This window comes from Mixophyes fleayi, chromosome 8, assembly GCF_038048845.1.
Source record: "Mixophyes fleayi isolate aMixFle1 chromosome 8, aMixFle1.hap1, whole genome shotgun sequence".
Classification (NCBI taxonomy): domain Eukaryota; kingdom Metazoa; phylum Chordata; class Amphibia; order Anura; family Limnodynastidae; genus Mixophyes; species Mixophyes fleayi.
Genome location: NC_134409.1, coordinates 106,264,906 through 106,280,819, shown reverse-complemented (window position 1 = coordinate 106,280,819; position 15,914 = coordinate 106,264,906). Strand labels below are relative to the sequence as shown.

The window sequence follows — 15,914 nt, the reverse complement described above, 5'->3', positions numbered from 1 at the left end:
TCACTCTCTCCTCGGTGCTTGGCTATTAATGACATACCCTACAACAGTATAACATGAAGCAAACATACGCAGATGGAGGGAAAATATATGAATTAAGTACTATATGTGTAAAGTGAATTGGGTCTTCCTTTGTATATTCCTTGGTTGTATTGGTGCTATGCTAACAGGAATCATGGCAAGGGTACTATGAATCGCAAATTTCTCTGTGCATTATAAGTCAACCAATCAAAACCACGTCTGCCATTTCTGAACCAATAGCAGTTACTACTTCTACTAATGGCTGGTAGTGGCTGCATAGTTGGGACAGAGGTGCAGACATGGCTATTTATTCCATAATTTAGAAGTGCCAGAAAGATCACAGTGAAACAAATAAGTCAATATATTTTAAGCTGTCTTTACTCTCCAATTAAAGCAAGGCCAGCTTATATTTTCATGTCAAAGTACTTTCATCACTTTGTGATTGTATTCATATCAACTTGTGTTCTACTTGGATTTAGGGTTTTGTGTATTTTGATTAATTCTAATACACATTGGTCAGGTGGGATGATTAGTTGGGGGTGTCAGCCCAGGTTGGTTACTCAGGACCCAAAGTTATCTAAATACACCCCCCTGTTAGACCAATACAGCAGAGGTGTGGGTACATCATTTAAATGAGCTGAAGGTGGGATCTACTGGGAAAAAGAGCAAATGTTCTCTTGTCTGGGGAATGGATGTATTACTAGCACAGTAATCGAGGCATGGCCAAAAGTGGTGGCAAATCGCATTTCTCTATAGGAAATTTGATGCACTCAAGCCAGTTCTGTGCACAACAAATACAAGAATAAAAAGACACAAACGCTTATACAATGTAAATTATATCAGATATTGCCCTGGACCAGGAATATTTTTGTGTTTTAAAAGCAGATACAAGTGTTGCGACAGACACTTGATATCCTTATAATAAACAAGTCATGATTAAGTTCCTTTTACAAAGGAAAAATTACCCCATAATCAGGGGCGGGCTGGCCCGGGAGGCAGGGGGGCATATGGCACCCGGGCCGGACAGAAGAACAGTATTTTGGGCCGCCTGGTGGTCCAGTGGTAATGCGATGGAGACAGCCTTTGCAGTCTGTGCAGGGGCTGTCACATCGCAGAGTACTCACAGCAGCCGCATCATTCATTCATAGAATATTGTACTACAGCTTGTAGTACTACAGCTTGTAGTACAATATTCTGTGAATGGATGATGTCCCTGCAGTGAGTACTCTGCGATGTGACAGCCCCTGCACAGACTGCAAAGGCTGTCTCCATCGCATCTAGGTACAGCTTCAGATCACCGTGTCATGTGACCTCCGTGGGCACATGGTACACAGTGTAGGCGGGGCTGATGGAGTTCTGTGCTGGAGCTGCAGCATGTCTGTCTATGCCTGGAGTCAAAGTTAAGAGGAAGGGGAACTGTGGGGGAGCTAGTATGTGTGTGGGGGGGGAAGGGGAGAGGTGGACATGTGTGACTAAAGGTGCTGGGGGCAGAGGGGGGGCATGTGTGGCTATAGGTGCTGGGGGCAGGGGGGGGCATGTGTGGCTATAGGTGCTCGGGCAGAGGGGGGACATGTGTGACTAAAGGTGCTGGGCAGAGAGGGGACATGTGTGACTAAAAGTGATGGGACAGACTGGGGCATGTGTGACTAAAGGTGCTGGGCAGAGAGAGGACATGTGTGACTAAAGGTGCTGGGCAGAGGGGACATGTGTGACTAAAGGTGCTGGGCAGAGAGGGGACATGTGTGACTAAAGGTGCTGGGCAGAGGGGACATGTGTGACTAAAAGTGCTGGGCAGAGAGGGGACATGTGTGACTAAAGGTGCTGGGCAGAGGGGACATGTGTGACTAAAGGTTCTGGGCAGAGATGGGCATGTGTGACTAAAGGTGCTGGGCAGACAGGGGACATGTGTGACTAAAGGTGCTGGGCAGAGGGGACATGTGTGACTAAAGGTGCTGGGCAGAGGGGACATGTGTGACTAAAGGTGCTGGGGCAGACTGGGGCATGTGTGTCTATAGGTGCTGGGCAGAGAGGGGACATGTGTGACTAAAGGTGCTGGGGGCAGAGAGGGGACATGTGTGACTAAAGGTGCTGGGCAGAGGGGGACATGTGTGACTAAAGGTGCTAGGGGCAGACTGGGGCATGTGTGAGTAAAGGTGCTGGGCAGAGGGGGGGCATGTGTGACTAAAGGTGCTTGGCAGAGAGGGGACATGTGTGACTAAAGGTGTTGGGGCAGAGGTGGGGTGTGACTAAAGCATGTGGGCAGAAGGGGGAGGCATGTGTGACTAAAGCATGTGGGCATAAAGGGGGATCTAATTATAAAACGTGGGTTATATATTGATTTAATGCTGGGGATTGTTGTTTTCTAAGTTTTGTAAATTTTATGTACCCATTTTTTTTTACCATATAGGGCCTCCAATATTCCAAGGATCTAGACAACCAGCAACGGAACTAAAGTAACCATGAGCCACAAGTGGTGACAGTGTCAAGAACAGGTAGGAGAGCACAGGACAGTCTGTTAACTGTCCTGAATCTGGTGGGACAGTCCCAAATTTGAGTGACTGTTTCGCTTAGGACAGTTGGGAGGTATTTCCCACTTGTACTGCTCGTGAAGGCAGAACTGTGTACACCTAACAGTAGTGCACACAGTATTGTCTGTGTATTTGTCTAAAATGATAACCATGTTACATCATAGAGGGTTACCCTGTCTAAAGTGCCCAAGCCCCCCAGAGCCTTAATCCAGCTCTGGGCCTGGGCATAAAAATATATATATGGATTAAGCCTCTTTTTATATAGATAAATATATATTGTACCAAAAATATATATGGTACCCTTTAAGGATGGGCCGCTACTTGTGGGTCAGTGCTGTGTGCTTGTCCCCCGGGCTAAAGTCTGCCAGCCCTCCCCTGTCCATAATGTAGATAACAAGGATATTAGAAGTCATTCGTTTTTCCATTTCCAAAAAACTTCTTGGTGACGTCTAACATTCTTATAACTTAAACATTATCACACATATTGTATCTCAAGCTGTGTCTTTGATTTTGCTTACAAGTAAATACAAGTTTATAAATAGAAGATAATTACCATGCTGTTGTTTTTAACAGCCTCTTCTTGAGGGATGAATACTGTAAACGTTCCTTCTCCTGCTAAATCCTTAATTTTATAGTTCTAAAACAAAAGACAATATTACAAGTCAAATGATATTCTCTCTTCTTCATACTGTATTATTGGCAAAACTATTACTGACCTGAAGTTCCCGACTGAACGGAATAGCTTCTGCATTGTATCCTATCACCTGTAAAATGACATAAATAATATTTTCCTAGTGAAATTAAATTCAGGTGTGGATGCATTTGAGACCTTTGTTATTTGTACAACACACACACACACACACACACACACACACACGGGATTACAAAGTGATCAGCAGGTCACACAATAAATTAATCTTTATTGATATTTTATATTGTACTGGAGAATGTCATTTCTTTAGGGTAAATATATCCTCTAGTACTGGGCACTGATGCGCTGTGGTTGGCTGCCACTGCTCCTAGAGAGGATTCAATTGATCATTATAGGTTCTTGATGATTTCCAGATTCATAGGGTCCTTCATCTGTCACTGCCTGAGAACTACCCACTGAGTGGTACAAGATTATTAGGTCTCCCTTTACAGTGTATCTATCACTATGAATTAACATTTTCAATGGTACAATAGTTCTTCCTACATACTCTGTTGCTTTTCATAACCAAAATCCTTACTTTTTTTTATTAGTTTTTCAATCTTTCTCTTCCTTTTCCTACTAGCTTGATCTGACTGTGCCTCCAGGATGCTAATTATATATGTTTTGCTCCTTTTTACCACGTTTGCTGTAACAAATGTTCTAATTTATAAGTGAGGTTGTAAACTGTGCAGATAGGTAGCGCTTTGATGCACGTCTCTTACGTTTGCACTCCTTCAAACATCAAAATTGCAAATGAATGAGCCAATACTTTCCAATGCTTTATGTTGTGCAGACAAGAAGTGATTTGGTATGTTCTGCTTTTCCTTTCTAAATTTATATACTAAAGGCAAATGAATCCCAGTGATCCTGTCTAATATTATCATCTTCCTTTAGGGAAAAATAAGAATTGAGTGGTACTGTGCAACTGGAAATCAGCTTAATATTTTAGAAATTAAAAAAAATAGGTTAAATAAAGCTTAGAACAGGGGTGGCCAAGCCACGGCTCCCAAGCCCCATGCAGCTTTTTTAGCTCTCACATGCGGCTTTGATGCTGGCAGGGGCAGATCAGTCTCCTGCCAGCGCTCCGTTGCTCCAGGTGCCAGCAGGGGCAGTTCAGTCCCCAGCCAGTGCAACTCTCCAGTCACGTGACCTCCTCTGCATAATGCAGGGAGGTCACATGGTGTAATCAGTCCAGTCAGGGAAGGAGGAGGAGACAGTGGAGAGTGCTCTCCCTCCTTCTGTTTTTTTTGCAGGATCCAGGCTGTGTCTGGTGTGTGGGTGCTGTGTGTAAGATAAGTAAGGGGTAAAAATGTTAGATTTAATAAAATTTGGGGAGGCTGATAGGCATGTGGGGGATCTTATGGCATATGTGGGGTGGTTTGATGGGCATCTAGTGAGGTCTGATTGTATAGAAGGGGCATGAGAGGTCATCTGATAGACATCTGGTGAGGTCTGATTGTATATAAGGGACATGTGGGTGGTCTGCTGGGAATCTGGTGAGGTCTGATGGTATATAGGGGGCATGTGGGGTTGTTTGATGGGGCATCTGGTGAGGTCTGATGGTATACAAGGGGCATGTGGGGTGGTCTGATGTAGTGTATGAGGAATGCGGGTAGATTTCATGGCATATGTGGAGACTGAGTGGCATGTATGGAGCATGTGGGAAGGCTGAGTGACATGTATGGAGCATGTGGGGAGGCTGAGTGGCATGTATGGAGCATGTGGGGAGGCTGAGTGGCATGTATGGAGCATGTGGGGAGGCTGAGTGGCATGTATGGGGCATGTGGGGAGGCTGAGTGGCATGCATGGAGCAGGTGGGGAGGCTGAGTGGAATTTATGGGACTTGTAGGGAGGCTGAGTGGAATGTATGGGGCATGTGGGCAGGCTGAGTGGCATGCATGGGGCATGTGGGGAGGCTGAGTGGCATGTATGGGGCTTGTGGGGAGGCTGAGTGGAATGTATAGGGCATGTGAGGAGGCCGAGAGGCATGTGGGGAGGCTGAGTAGCATTTATGGGGCATGTGGGGAGGCTGAGAGGCATGAATGGGACATGTGGGTAGATCTCATGGTATGTGGAGAGGCTGATGTGTTTGTAAGGAGCATGTGGTGAGGTCTGGTGGGAATGTAAAGAGGTCTGAGGGGCAGGTTGGCTATTTATGCCTTTTTTTATCCCCACTTCAACAGTTCCCTTCACATCAATTGTCAATACAGAAGCAGCGTGAGCTACTGTGAAGAGAGTACTCTTTGAAACCTCCTCCACGGGACACAGCACAAGGTAAGAGCAGAGTTGATTATTATTATTATTATTATTATGAACATTTTGGCAATGTTGGATATTTTATTTTTCACTTAGCGAGATAATGTAAATTATGTTAGATTTTCAATGTATGTGTGCATTATGTGTGCGCATGTTTATACTGTGTATATTTAATGCACACATATATATAAGGTAAAGTTGGCTCTTTGATGTATCTATGGGTGTTTTTTGGCTCTTAGGCTCCGACTGTTTGCCCCCCTCCCTGGCTTGGAGGATTGTCTGAATGAGAAGAAAAGTATGGTGCCGAGGAGCACTGTGGCTCCTGTGTATTCTACAATGATCATAATAATAATAATACAAACAATACTCAGGTATCACATGATGCTTACTAACCTGAGATACAATGTGCCACTATTCTGGGTAGGAAGACCTGTTTTTTATATTGTGCAATTACTGATTGACAAGAAACCTAGTAAGCGCAATCACAACTAAATAAAGGATAAATATTGTAGGTAACTTGCAATTTACTCATTATGTGATGAAAACCACTGAGGCTGTGATAATTCCAGTAACAAAGGAAGAGATTCAGTTTAACTTGCTAATAATCATTACTTTTGCCGCAGCCACCCACTGAACTTTCCAAATATTTGCATTATGACAGGGATCCCAGACATTAGACCCCCTCCATTATGCTACCCACAGGCAGGAATCATTACAATAAAATATTACTAAGAGAAAACTTGAGGAAAAGGTTAAAACAAGCTATGAGGAGAACCTGAGCGATGCTTCCTAAGCAGGTTATTCCATCACCGATAAAACCGACCCGGCAGTAACAGAGACGCTGTAGTCCAATAGTCATGCAAAGTGCATAGGGACTGCATCCACCATTATCCTGGATAAGAAAAACAGAGATGGCTGAGCACAAAATATATGTGCAACAGAACAGACATGGGATAGTAAGGTGTAGGGAACAGTATAATCTTTCTGGAACATAAGACTCCTCGTATACCACAGTAGAGCGAATCCGTGTAAAAGAATGTCATATTATAAGGGGCCGATTCATTTAGCAGGTTCTGTATTTAACCTCAGGCCTCTCTGCAGACAAAATGGCAATTACGGTAATTAAAACACACTAATTTTTGCTTGCATCTCATAGAGCAGATCATTACCTACAACATCGTGCAGTAACACAGCCGTGAGGTTGCTACACAAACTCAACGCTAATTGAATCGGTCCCCAAATGTGAAGTAAATAATTTTCTCTGCAACTGCGATAATTTTTACCTTGATTAATAAGTCCCTTAAAATGAGCTTGAACATGACCAAATAAAGCCAGCGCGGGAATTAGAATTTGTGTGCTAAAAACTTAAAATAACCTTTGTAATATTTTTGCTACTAACGAGGGGGAGGGGGGGGTAGAGTGGTGTAAAAACAAAAAAGTAGTAAATTACTATACTGATATACAAGTGGCTTTTATGTACCAGTCAATTAAATATTTTTCATGCTGTATATTGTGGCTGGTCAGCTTTAGTATAATATGCAGAATGAAGAATCACTTGTTTATTACATGTTAATCCAAACCTTTTTGCAAATGTTGATTTCTTTGCAGATACTTGTACCATCTCCTTCATACCCTTGAAGACAATTGCAAGCAACCTGCAAAGATTAAGTTACATTATTAAGCAAAACTAGAAAGAAACAATAACCAAAGGAGAAGCTGATATGTTCTTTTCAAGTATTTACAAAGCAGGAAATCAGTTAGGAAATATGTTATGTTCTAATAATCCAAGAATTAGATATCAATTATATAATACAAGAGGAGGTCCAGATGTGTCTAAACAAGAATAAGATACACAAGTCAACTGGCAGAGCTGTCATCCATCCATGTGTTCTAATGGAGTTAAGTCCAGTAACAGATAGACCACTATAAAGGTAATTTATTAAAAGCAAACTATGCAGGAGCCCAGGTAATTTTATTTTATGCAAATGTGCCTCTTTATCCTTGTGAGTAACAAGTATATGCCCACGTTGTAGTTTTTGAAACTGCCAATTGAAAATCAACTTTTTTGGAGGATCAAGTATGTTTAAAAAACCAAGTTTTCTGTTTGGAGAAAAATGGTCTACAGTCACCTGCCAACCAGAGAAAAGTCCCTTAAATGTTCTCTCTCTGCCCAGTTGCTCCCATCAGATGATGGAAAATTGTGCACGCATCTTGGCCAGCAATTCCAAGCCCTTCCCCAGAAAAAGAATAAATGATTCCTTAAGTCCTATTTACATTTATTTAGCATACTCACTTTGTTTGGCCCAGTTTTAGTACATTCTGCCATGGCATGGCATCCACCATTATATTCCAGGCATGCATCAATTTCTGTAACACAATGGAAAATAGACATTCAGTTTAAGAGCAAAATGCTTATTGTGTATTTATCTAAGAAAACAATTTCAATAAAAAGCAATGAAATAGTTTACTTGAAATAATAGCAAAGAAAATAATTTGTTTAACAAGAGATCCAGTTTCACCGTTACAATAAGAAATTTTGTTTTTTACCTATCTTGCATGTTGAGTGATCTAGGTAAGTATATCACATATTTTTTATCTATCGTTGTTCTGCAATGTGTAATGTCTCTTCCATTAATGTGTTTAAACATTTGCAAGCACCAATATAAATGTGTTGCTCCCCCAGGCTGCTTGCTCTTGCCTTTACTAGTTCTTGTCACTGCATATCTCCATGGTGCCAAGCACAATCATGTCCCACGCACCATAGGTATAAAATAAATAAATATCATGGTTGGAAACAAACCCACGCTCCGACGCTACAAATGATTATGGATATAATTTGGTACACATATAAAATGGAGTATATGAACAGCATTCTTACAATACGCCTAAAGCGTTTATCAAAGTATGGGTACAATGGGCTTCCTACTTCCATGTCAAAAATCCCTTCTTAACATAATTATTTAAGCTTTTGGTCCTGATTCTCCAGGTTCCCACCTCTTAACCCTCCCTTTACCCTTTCCCCTTTTTTTCCGCCCCCCTATTTCTTCATAGCGGCACACCACACCGCTCTTTTATCTAAACTCTTTTCTCTTTTTTCTCTTCCTTCTGTTGAAAAATGGTTCAGCACCTACTACCATTGACCATTTAGTTTCAAGTTCAATACCATGTCGATGTTTCCTCATTCTTATTTACTACAAATATTATTTATGCTTACTACTCTATATTTGAATGCTTATATGTTTATTGTCTCGATAACATCCTTATCCAATATTACCTGCTGAGCTTTGAATAAATAGAGTTGAACCCAAAATAAATAAATAAATATTATAACGGTGTTCTACTGGCTCGGAATCTATCTGGGAAGCTTTGCTTTCTGCATAAGGGCTTTTTCTTAATGCCTATAATATACTAATTATCTCAAATAAAGCAGTAAGCCTTTTTTTAAATTGTTTAACAGCGCTTCACACAGCGACAAGAGAAGAAAACTCTCACAGATCAGGTTTGTGCGCATGACATTATTAGCAAAAAGCAGCAATTATTCAATTTGCATTTCTTTCTTGATTTCAGAGCTTTTTGGATAATGGGGTTCTGAATGAGATCCAAATCAAGGGCCTGATTCATTAAGGATCTTAACTTGAGAAACTTCTTATTTCAGTCTCCTGGACAAAACCATGTTACAATGCAAGGGCTGTTAATTAGTATTTTGTTCTGCACATAAGTTAAATACTAACTGTTTTTTCATGTAGCACACAAATACTTGATAGCTTATTTGTACACTGAAATTTAAAGTTGATATTTGTGTGCTACATGATATAACAGTCAGTATTTAACTTATGTGCAAAACAGAATACTCATTTCCACCCCTTGCATTGTAACATGGTTTTGTCCAGGAGACTGAAATAAGAAGTTTCTCAAGTTAAGATCCTTAATGAATCAGGCCCCAAGTACTTGAATAATATTGTTTTTACGCATTTCCCTAGAAAGCAAAATGATTATTATGGCAGAGAGGGGCCGTCTGTGTACCATCATAAAGTCATACACATGTCTGCTTTTTTCCCAGTTGTTTCCATTAGGGCAGAGTACTAACTACATTAGTAGTAATCTGACACATTTAGCCTCATTATTTATCAAATAATATAATTGTCTAGATAAATTAATTATGAATCCATAATACATCTGTACTTTAGGACCCATTTTTTCCTCTGGGTCAGGGCCCCCAGTGTCTCCAGGACCCATAACAGTAGCATGGACCGCTACGGCAATAGATACGCCTTGGTAGGGGCTTCAAGATCCCATATATAACACTATTCCATAATAGAACATATGGCACATTATAGAAAGCAAGGGATAAAGGTCAAATTGTATTTTATTACAAATTGTATTGCTTACAAACGGCCCTGGCCGAGGCGCCCATGGCACCCCAGGGAGTCACGGCACACAGTTTGGGAACCACTGGCATAGTACAGTGTTATTAATTTTTACGGGAGAGGATGGGAGATTTTAGGGTGGCTCGTTCAAGACTTCAACATTCAGCTTACTTCGAATCGCACCTCTTCAAAACTTTCTAGATGTTGGGTTAGCTAAATTTGTTTAGCAAATCCTGACAAGATAAGAGTAGCTGTGATTCTCACCAGGCTGGCAAATTTTAGCCCTGGGGGCAAGACTCGACTCAGTAGCCTATTAGGAACATTTTAAAGGTAAAAATAGAGGTGGCCAAGGGACCCAACCAAAGGAAGCCCACTATGGGACCAGTCTTGGGGGCAGATGCACCCCTGCCCCCCCAGCACAGCCTGCCCCTGATTCTCACCAAGACAGATGACTCCATCTCCATTGTAGCCATTGCTACAGGTACAGCGTGCTTGTCCTAAGGGAGCCTTAGTGCAGTTTGCATACTTCGAGCACCCACCATTGTTCACAGCACAGGCATCAATCTCTGAAATGACAAAGAAACAATTGATATATGGGGACACCTCTAAACCTATAGACTAAATGAATATTATAATGCCAAGTAACATGCGTTTAAAAGTTTATGTGAGGTTTAGGATGAAATATACTAAACTCTATGCAGTAACATCAATAAAGTTCTTAAACTTTGTTCTATTGTTTGCTACTTCTGTATATAACATGCATCATGCAGATAATACCTTTATACCCCCTTCCCCGGATAATTTAGTAATTGCATATCCCCCCCAGTTTTAAATAGGTCCTATAAGTCCTATGGTATGGCTGTAATAGATCATTCTCTATATCTCCTTATTCTATACTTCTTTCCATATAAAATGTAATTAAATACAGACACCTCCACATCTGCTGTTTTTCCCTTTAAAAATCAAATAGGAATATTTTAAGTACTATCAGCTGTAGAAGTCAATACACAATCAGCCAATCAGAAGTGGCTAGATAGTTCTGCTGATAGCCATCATCATCATCATCATCTTACTACAGCCCTTCAGTGCCCACAAGGGGTAACGAAAACAACTAAAAGGCATATCACGTTCACATTTAATTTTCTGGCAATTACATGAACCTGCTCCCTTTCTGTCTCTCCAGGCAGGGGGGCGCAAGACAGAAAAAATCTATATACAAAGATGTGTTAGCATTTTTGGTGTGCATAGACAGTGTGGAAAAACAGTGCATTACTGGGCCCCACAGCTGATCGGGACCACTTCTGAGCATGAGCGGTCAAGCTCATGCGCTGGGTTGATGTATTATCAGAAAAGGCCTCAATAGGGGAGAGCGGGGACATCCGCAATAGTGTCAGGAGTGAGTGGTGGGCTCAGAGGTTCGGGGTGACATGGCATTGCCTCCAGGCCCTGTACCTGCCACACACCTTGCACCCACAATAGTTATGCCCCTGGACAAGTGTCTGAAATGCTACTCGAAGAGCCCTGTGATGATGTTTTGCAATGTTGTTTGAATTCTAATCTTACCTGTGCAATGAGTCCCATTCCCTGTATAGCCAGCAAGGCATACACATTTTGCAGTTTGGTTTGTAGGTCCTGCAATACAGCTAAAAAAAAAAGTAAATTCTATAGGGGATGTCTTTTAATTCAGAAGGCAAAGCACAGACTGTGGCACATGTAGTAAGTCACAGCAGAAGTGTAGAAGACGGAGAGTTTCAACATATACAGGCACGTTAGAGTCAGAAGTGGGAAAAAAAAATTTGCGCAGACATACATCAGTTCTGGACATTTATCTGATAAAAAAAAATAGATAGAAAATCTTGGTTGATATAACTTCATGGTGTTTTCCACATTTACTTGTGAGTAGTATTTTGTATCAGAAAGAATGAATTCTGGTTTATGTAGCTGCACTCTTTGTAATACCTAACATTTATATTGTTTTATTTCTCATGGGATTGTTAGTCACTATATTACTCATATAGATATTGCTTAAAGCTGCTCTACAAAGTTCAGAAAAGATTTTACTAGCATACACCCCCCCCCCCTTGCTATAACGCTATATTACAGAACCGGCAAATAAATTTCGTCCACCAACTTTTAATGGCAGTGGAGGGAGTGTGTGAGCGGGAGGACCAATCATAAGCCGCAATCTCTGCTGTTGGTCCTCATGCTCGCCACCAATGCCAAGACTTCACACTGGGCTGCAAGAGAAACAGAGGAGCAACGAGAAGTATAACTGCATGTAGCAGCCCTTAAGGCTATCACTAGGGGAAGGCGTGTGTCAGTAATGTATTTTATGAAGGTGGTAGCATACCACTCAACATGTAAGTCCCTGGCAGTGGGACAGGGGGCATGGCCATGTCACTAGAGGGCTTCCTAGATATCTCCTTTCCCTCACCATTCCCACCCGCAGGACAAACATGTCTCTGGGCTGGACAGAGCCCTAAATTCGTGACTGTCCCACTGAAATTGGGACATCTGGGAGGTATGTGATAGTTCAGCTTTAGAGGACACATTAGATAATTCAGTAATGGTGAGTACAGTTGTAGCTTTACTTTAATTTCACATTACGTTGACATTTAAACACAGATTCACTTACTTTGCATAATAGTTGCAGCTGCCATTGCACGAATCATTTTTGTTATCTAGAAAAGTAAGACACTGCATTTCAGTATAAATAGAATTTAGATCCGGTGATGCATGTAATGGGAAAAGGCAGAAATATAATTATGATAAATTATATGCAGTAATGGAGCTTCCCAAGGAAATGTAGCTGCTCATACATTAAAGGGTTACAATTACTACATGATTATGGATATTGTTAAATTCTATGTGTGAGACAGTAAGGAATGTATGTAAGAGATCGCGACAGACCTCTGCCAAGTGCTAATTATTGTTGAGAGAATTAATTATCTTGTTGCCATCTATTTGGTAATGACAATGACCATCCCCCCAACTCACTACTTACAGGACAACTCATGACAACAAAACACATATTCAACCACACACCTCCAACAAGCCCCATAGAGTAATGCAGCATTAGGTAATCACAAAATGATGCTTCTAGTCAGGTCTTGTAGATGTTTCCAAGTAATCAAGCCACGGTAGGCAGACAATTAGAATTTTTGTGTGTAGCCCTTACTATCGTATAATTAGGGAGTCATTAACTGACTCGATTCAAATAGGTACCCCAGGGTGGTCAGGTCTTTCCATTTTAACAAAATAGTTCTCCTTGCATACCAAAAATACAAGTGGTAAAATAAATATTAATAAATATTATATATTCTTCATTCATTAGTGTTCTTGATTTTCCTAAACCAAACTAAGAACTGGCTGACTACTGGTCAAACAACCACCCAAAAAGACACTGAGGAATACAGAAGGGAACAAGGAGACCATACACACTCGCTAAACAACCCCTTACCTTCTACCTCCCATTTACCCTCCACAAATATTCCCTGTCCAACCTTACAAGCCTTCTGAGTGGGCCTATTTCCAAGTAACAATTTATTATAGAGCATGGCCAAGAATTCACTACAAAAATATAAACCAAAAGGTTATAATAATACACTTAGTAAATAAGTCAGTCTCAACATTTTATGCTTAGTGGATGAGGTCTTTATTGAACCCATAGCAAATTCAGTATAGTTCTCTATATGTAAATAAATGTAGGTAGTATTAAGCAGAAATAAGAACTTTTGTGAAGGATGACCTATGTCTGTGTATCCCACATAAAATATATCATGGTTTATTTAGTACAGGGCAGATAGCACAAAGGCAGAGGAACCATCAGATATGACATGGTACAAATTAGACTATTTTTTAAATCAAATATATGATTGGTTGTTGCAGGTTATAACACTTTTTGTGCTATCTGCCTCATCTTATTAAATGCACTTTATAGTGTTTCACATATGAACTGAACCATCATATTTACCAATCTGACAGCTATAACCAGACCAGCCTTTATCACACTGACAGGATCCGTCCCCATGGAGTCCATCGTTACACTTTCCATGAACACATTCACATTCTGTTTTAAAAATAAAAATTATTTTCAAAAACCAAAACCAGAGTTAATTAAACCTTTGTGCAAAAATATTTGATTGTAATTATTAAGTGCAACAGTTTACAGTATTTACTCTACCAATGTTTTTTTTTTTTTTTTTTAAAACAATATTTTATTGAGTTTTTTAGTAAATTTAAGGAAAGCTCGTGGGATACGGAAAGAAAAAAGAACAAAGGGAAGTGGAACAAAGATAAGGAAGCAGATACATGAATAAGATAGCGTAACGGTGTCTTCCAATTGGTTCAGAGGGTATTGGAATTATAAAGGTGGAGGTCAATATTCAGTCTAAACAGACAATATGATAAAACACTGTGGTGGTATTTGTAGCGTTTCTTAATGCACCAATAATCGCTGCACTGTTATTAGGCATTAGGAAGCAACAACATGGAGATATAGGGAAGAGGAAGGATGGAAGACATGGGGATGTTAGTCTAGGAGGGGGGGATAGAAAGGAGATGTGATAAGAGAGAGGAGTCGAGTTCTCAAACCTAGTCAGGGGAGAAGTTACACAAGATGAGTTTTTGAATCAAAACATTCAGTCCAGGAGTGCCAAGTAAATAAAAATTGATTAGGATGTTCATGAAGTTGGTTGGTAATATGTTCAAGTTTATGGATTTGCCAGATATTTTTGATTAGAAATATGATAGAGAGGGGGATCTGGGTTCTTCCAGTTCTGAGCTATTAAGCATCTAGTAGTAAGGATGTGTGATGGGAGTTTCCAGATCAAGATGGGGGAATTCAATTGTCCGCGGGTATTTTTTTGAGCAGCGGAAAGAAAAAAACCCACGCAGGTTTTGAGCCGCTGGCGCGGCCATCTTTAGGTAACGCCGTGTAAAAAATCGTGCAATTAAATTAGAAATCTTGCAACGCCACCCCCGCGCACTAAGAATTGGTCGAGTTTTGTATGGGAGGGGAGAGGGGGATTTAACACGCCCATCTTGAATATAAGAAATAACGCTGCCACCAGCAAACTGTCATTTGCTGATAGCTGTTGGCTGGATTGTTGACTGCATACCATCTGGTTTTGTGAGTTTTCTGCATTGCATTGAATTGGCATACATTATCATTACACTACACAATACTATTTTAATAAACACATACTGCATTTTTATTTAAAACTACATTTTAATACAAAACACTAGTTCATACACATTAGTACATACATACATACCCACTTTTACAAACACATAACACCCCACATACACACATACCTATATATATCTATACCTAACATCTCCATTTTGCATTTTTAGGTGTATTTTTGTGCTGGATTCTGTGTAAATTGTTTTTTAAAACTGTTTAATAAAAAAAAAAAAAAAACCATAAGTACATACACATATTACATACAACCACATACATACCCACAAAACCAGTTTATTGGTTGCTTTTATTGTATTTTTCTTAACCTAGTGCAAAATCATTTTTTAACATTGTAGTAAAGGATAGGTTTTTCTATGGCAGATAGGCCAAACTAATAATATATTTCTTTCCCTAGTGCAAAATAATTTTAGCATTGTAGTATCTGATAGGTTTTTATATTAAAATAACACATTTAATAAATTAAGAAGTGTATTTAGGTAGTTAGTTTATTTTGTAGCTAATTAGTCTTTTGTATATCATTAAAATTTATATTTTTTGACATGTTTTTTTGAACTATACTTCTGCCTTTTCCTTTTCAAAAATAATAAGCTAAATATTTCAGTTTTATCCCTTTTACATTTTTTTTATATTTTAAAACACTATTTTAAATTTTTAGCACACCCTAAAGAGGTGCGAGATAAAACTGCAGATTGGCCAGTTTACTGCGCCGCGTTAAATAACAATTGAATAGCTTTTAACGCGGCTGCCACCCGCCCACCATATACTGTCAATAAATCTTCTACTTGTCCGCGATAGGACCGTTTGAGTAAAAAAAGTGTGTTAAAAATTTAATTGAATATCGTGTAACG

At 40.0% G+C, this 15,914-nt stretch overlaps 1 protein-coding gene across 2 annotated transcripts in view; it reads right to left on the bottom strand.

Moving 5' to 3' along the window:
- STAB1 (stabilin 1) overlaps positions 1–15,914 on the bottom strand; it is a 179,409-nt gene that overhangs the window by 65,296 nt on the left and 98,199 nt on the right. For both annotated transcript variants that reach the window (XM_075183082.1, XM_075183083.1), the window contains 9 exons: positions 13,834–13,929; positions 12,496–12,541; positions 11,424–11,503; positions 10,301–10,426; positions 7,787–7,860; positions 7,074–7,148; positions 6,269–6,385; positions 3,263–3,310; positions 3,100–3,183 (listed from right to left, as the gene is read on the bottom strand). In XM_075183082.1, coding sequence (XP_075039183.1) covers positions 3,100–3,183; positions 3,263–3,310; positions 6,269–6,385; positions 7,074–7,148; positions 7,787–7,860; positions 10,301–10,426; positions 11,424–11,503; positions 12,496–12,541; positions 13,834–13,929 — 746 coding nt within the window. The remainder of the gene's footprint in view (positions 1–3,099; positions 3,184–3,262; positions 3,311–6,268; positions 6,386–7,073; positions 7,149–7,786; positions 7,861–10,300; positions 10,427–11,423; positions 11,504–12,495; positions 12,542–13,833; positions 13,930–15,914) is intronic.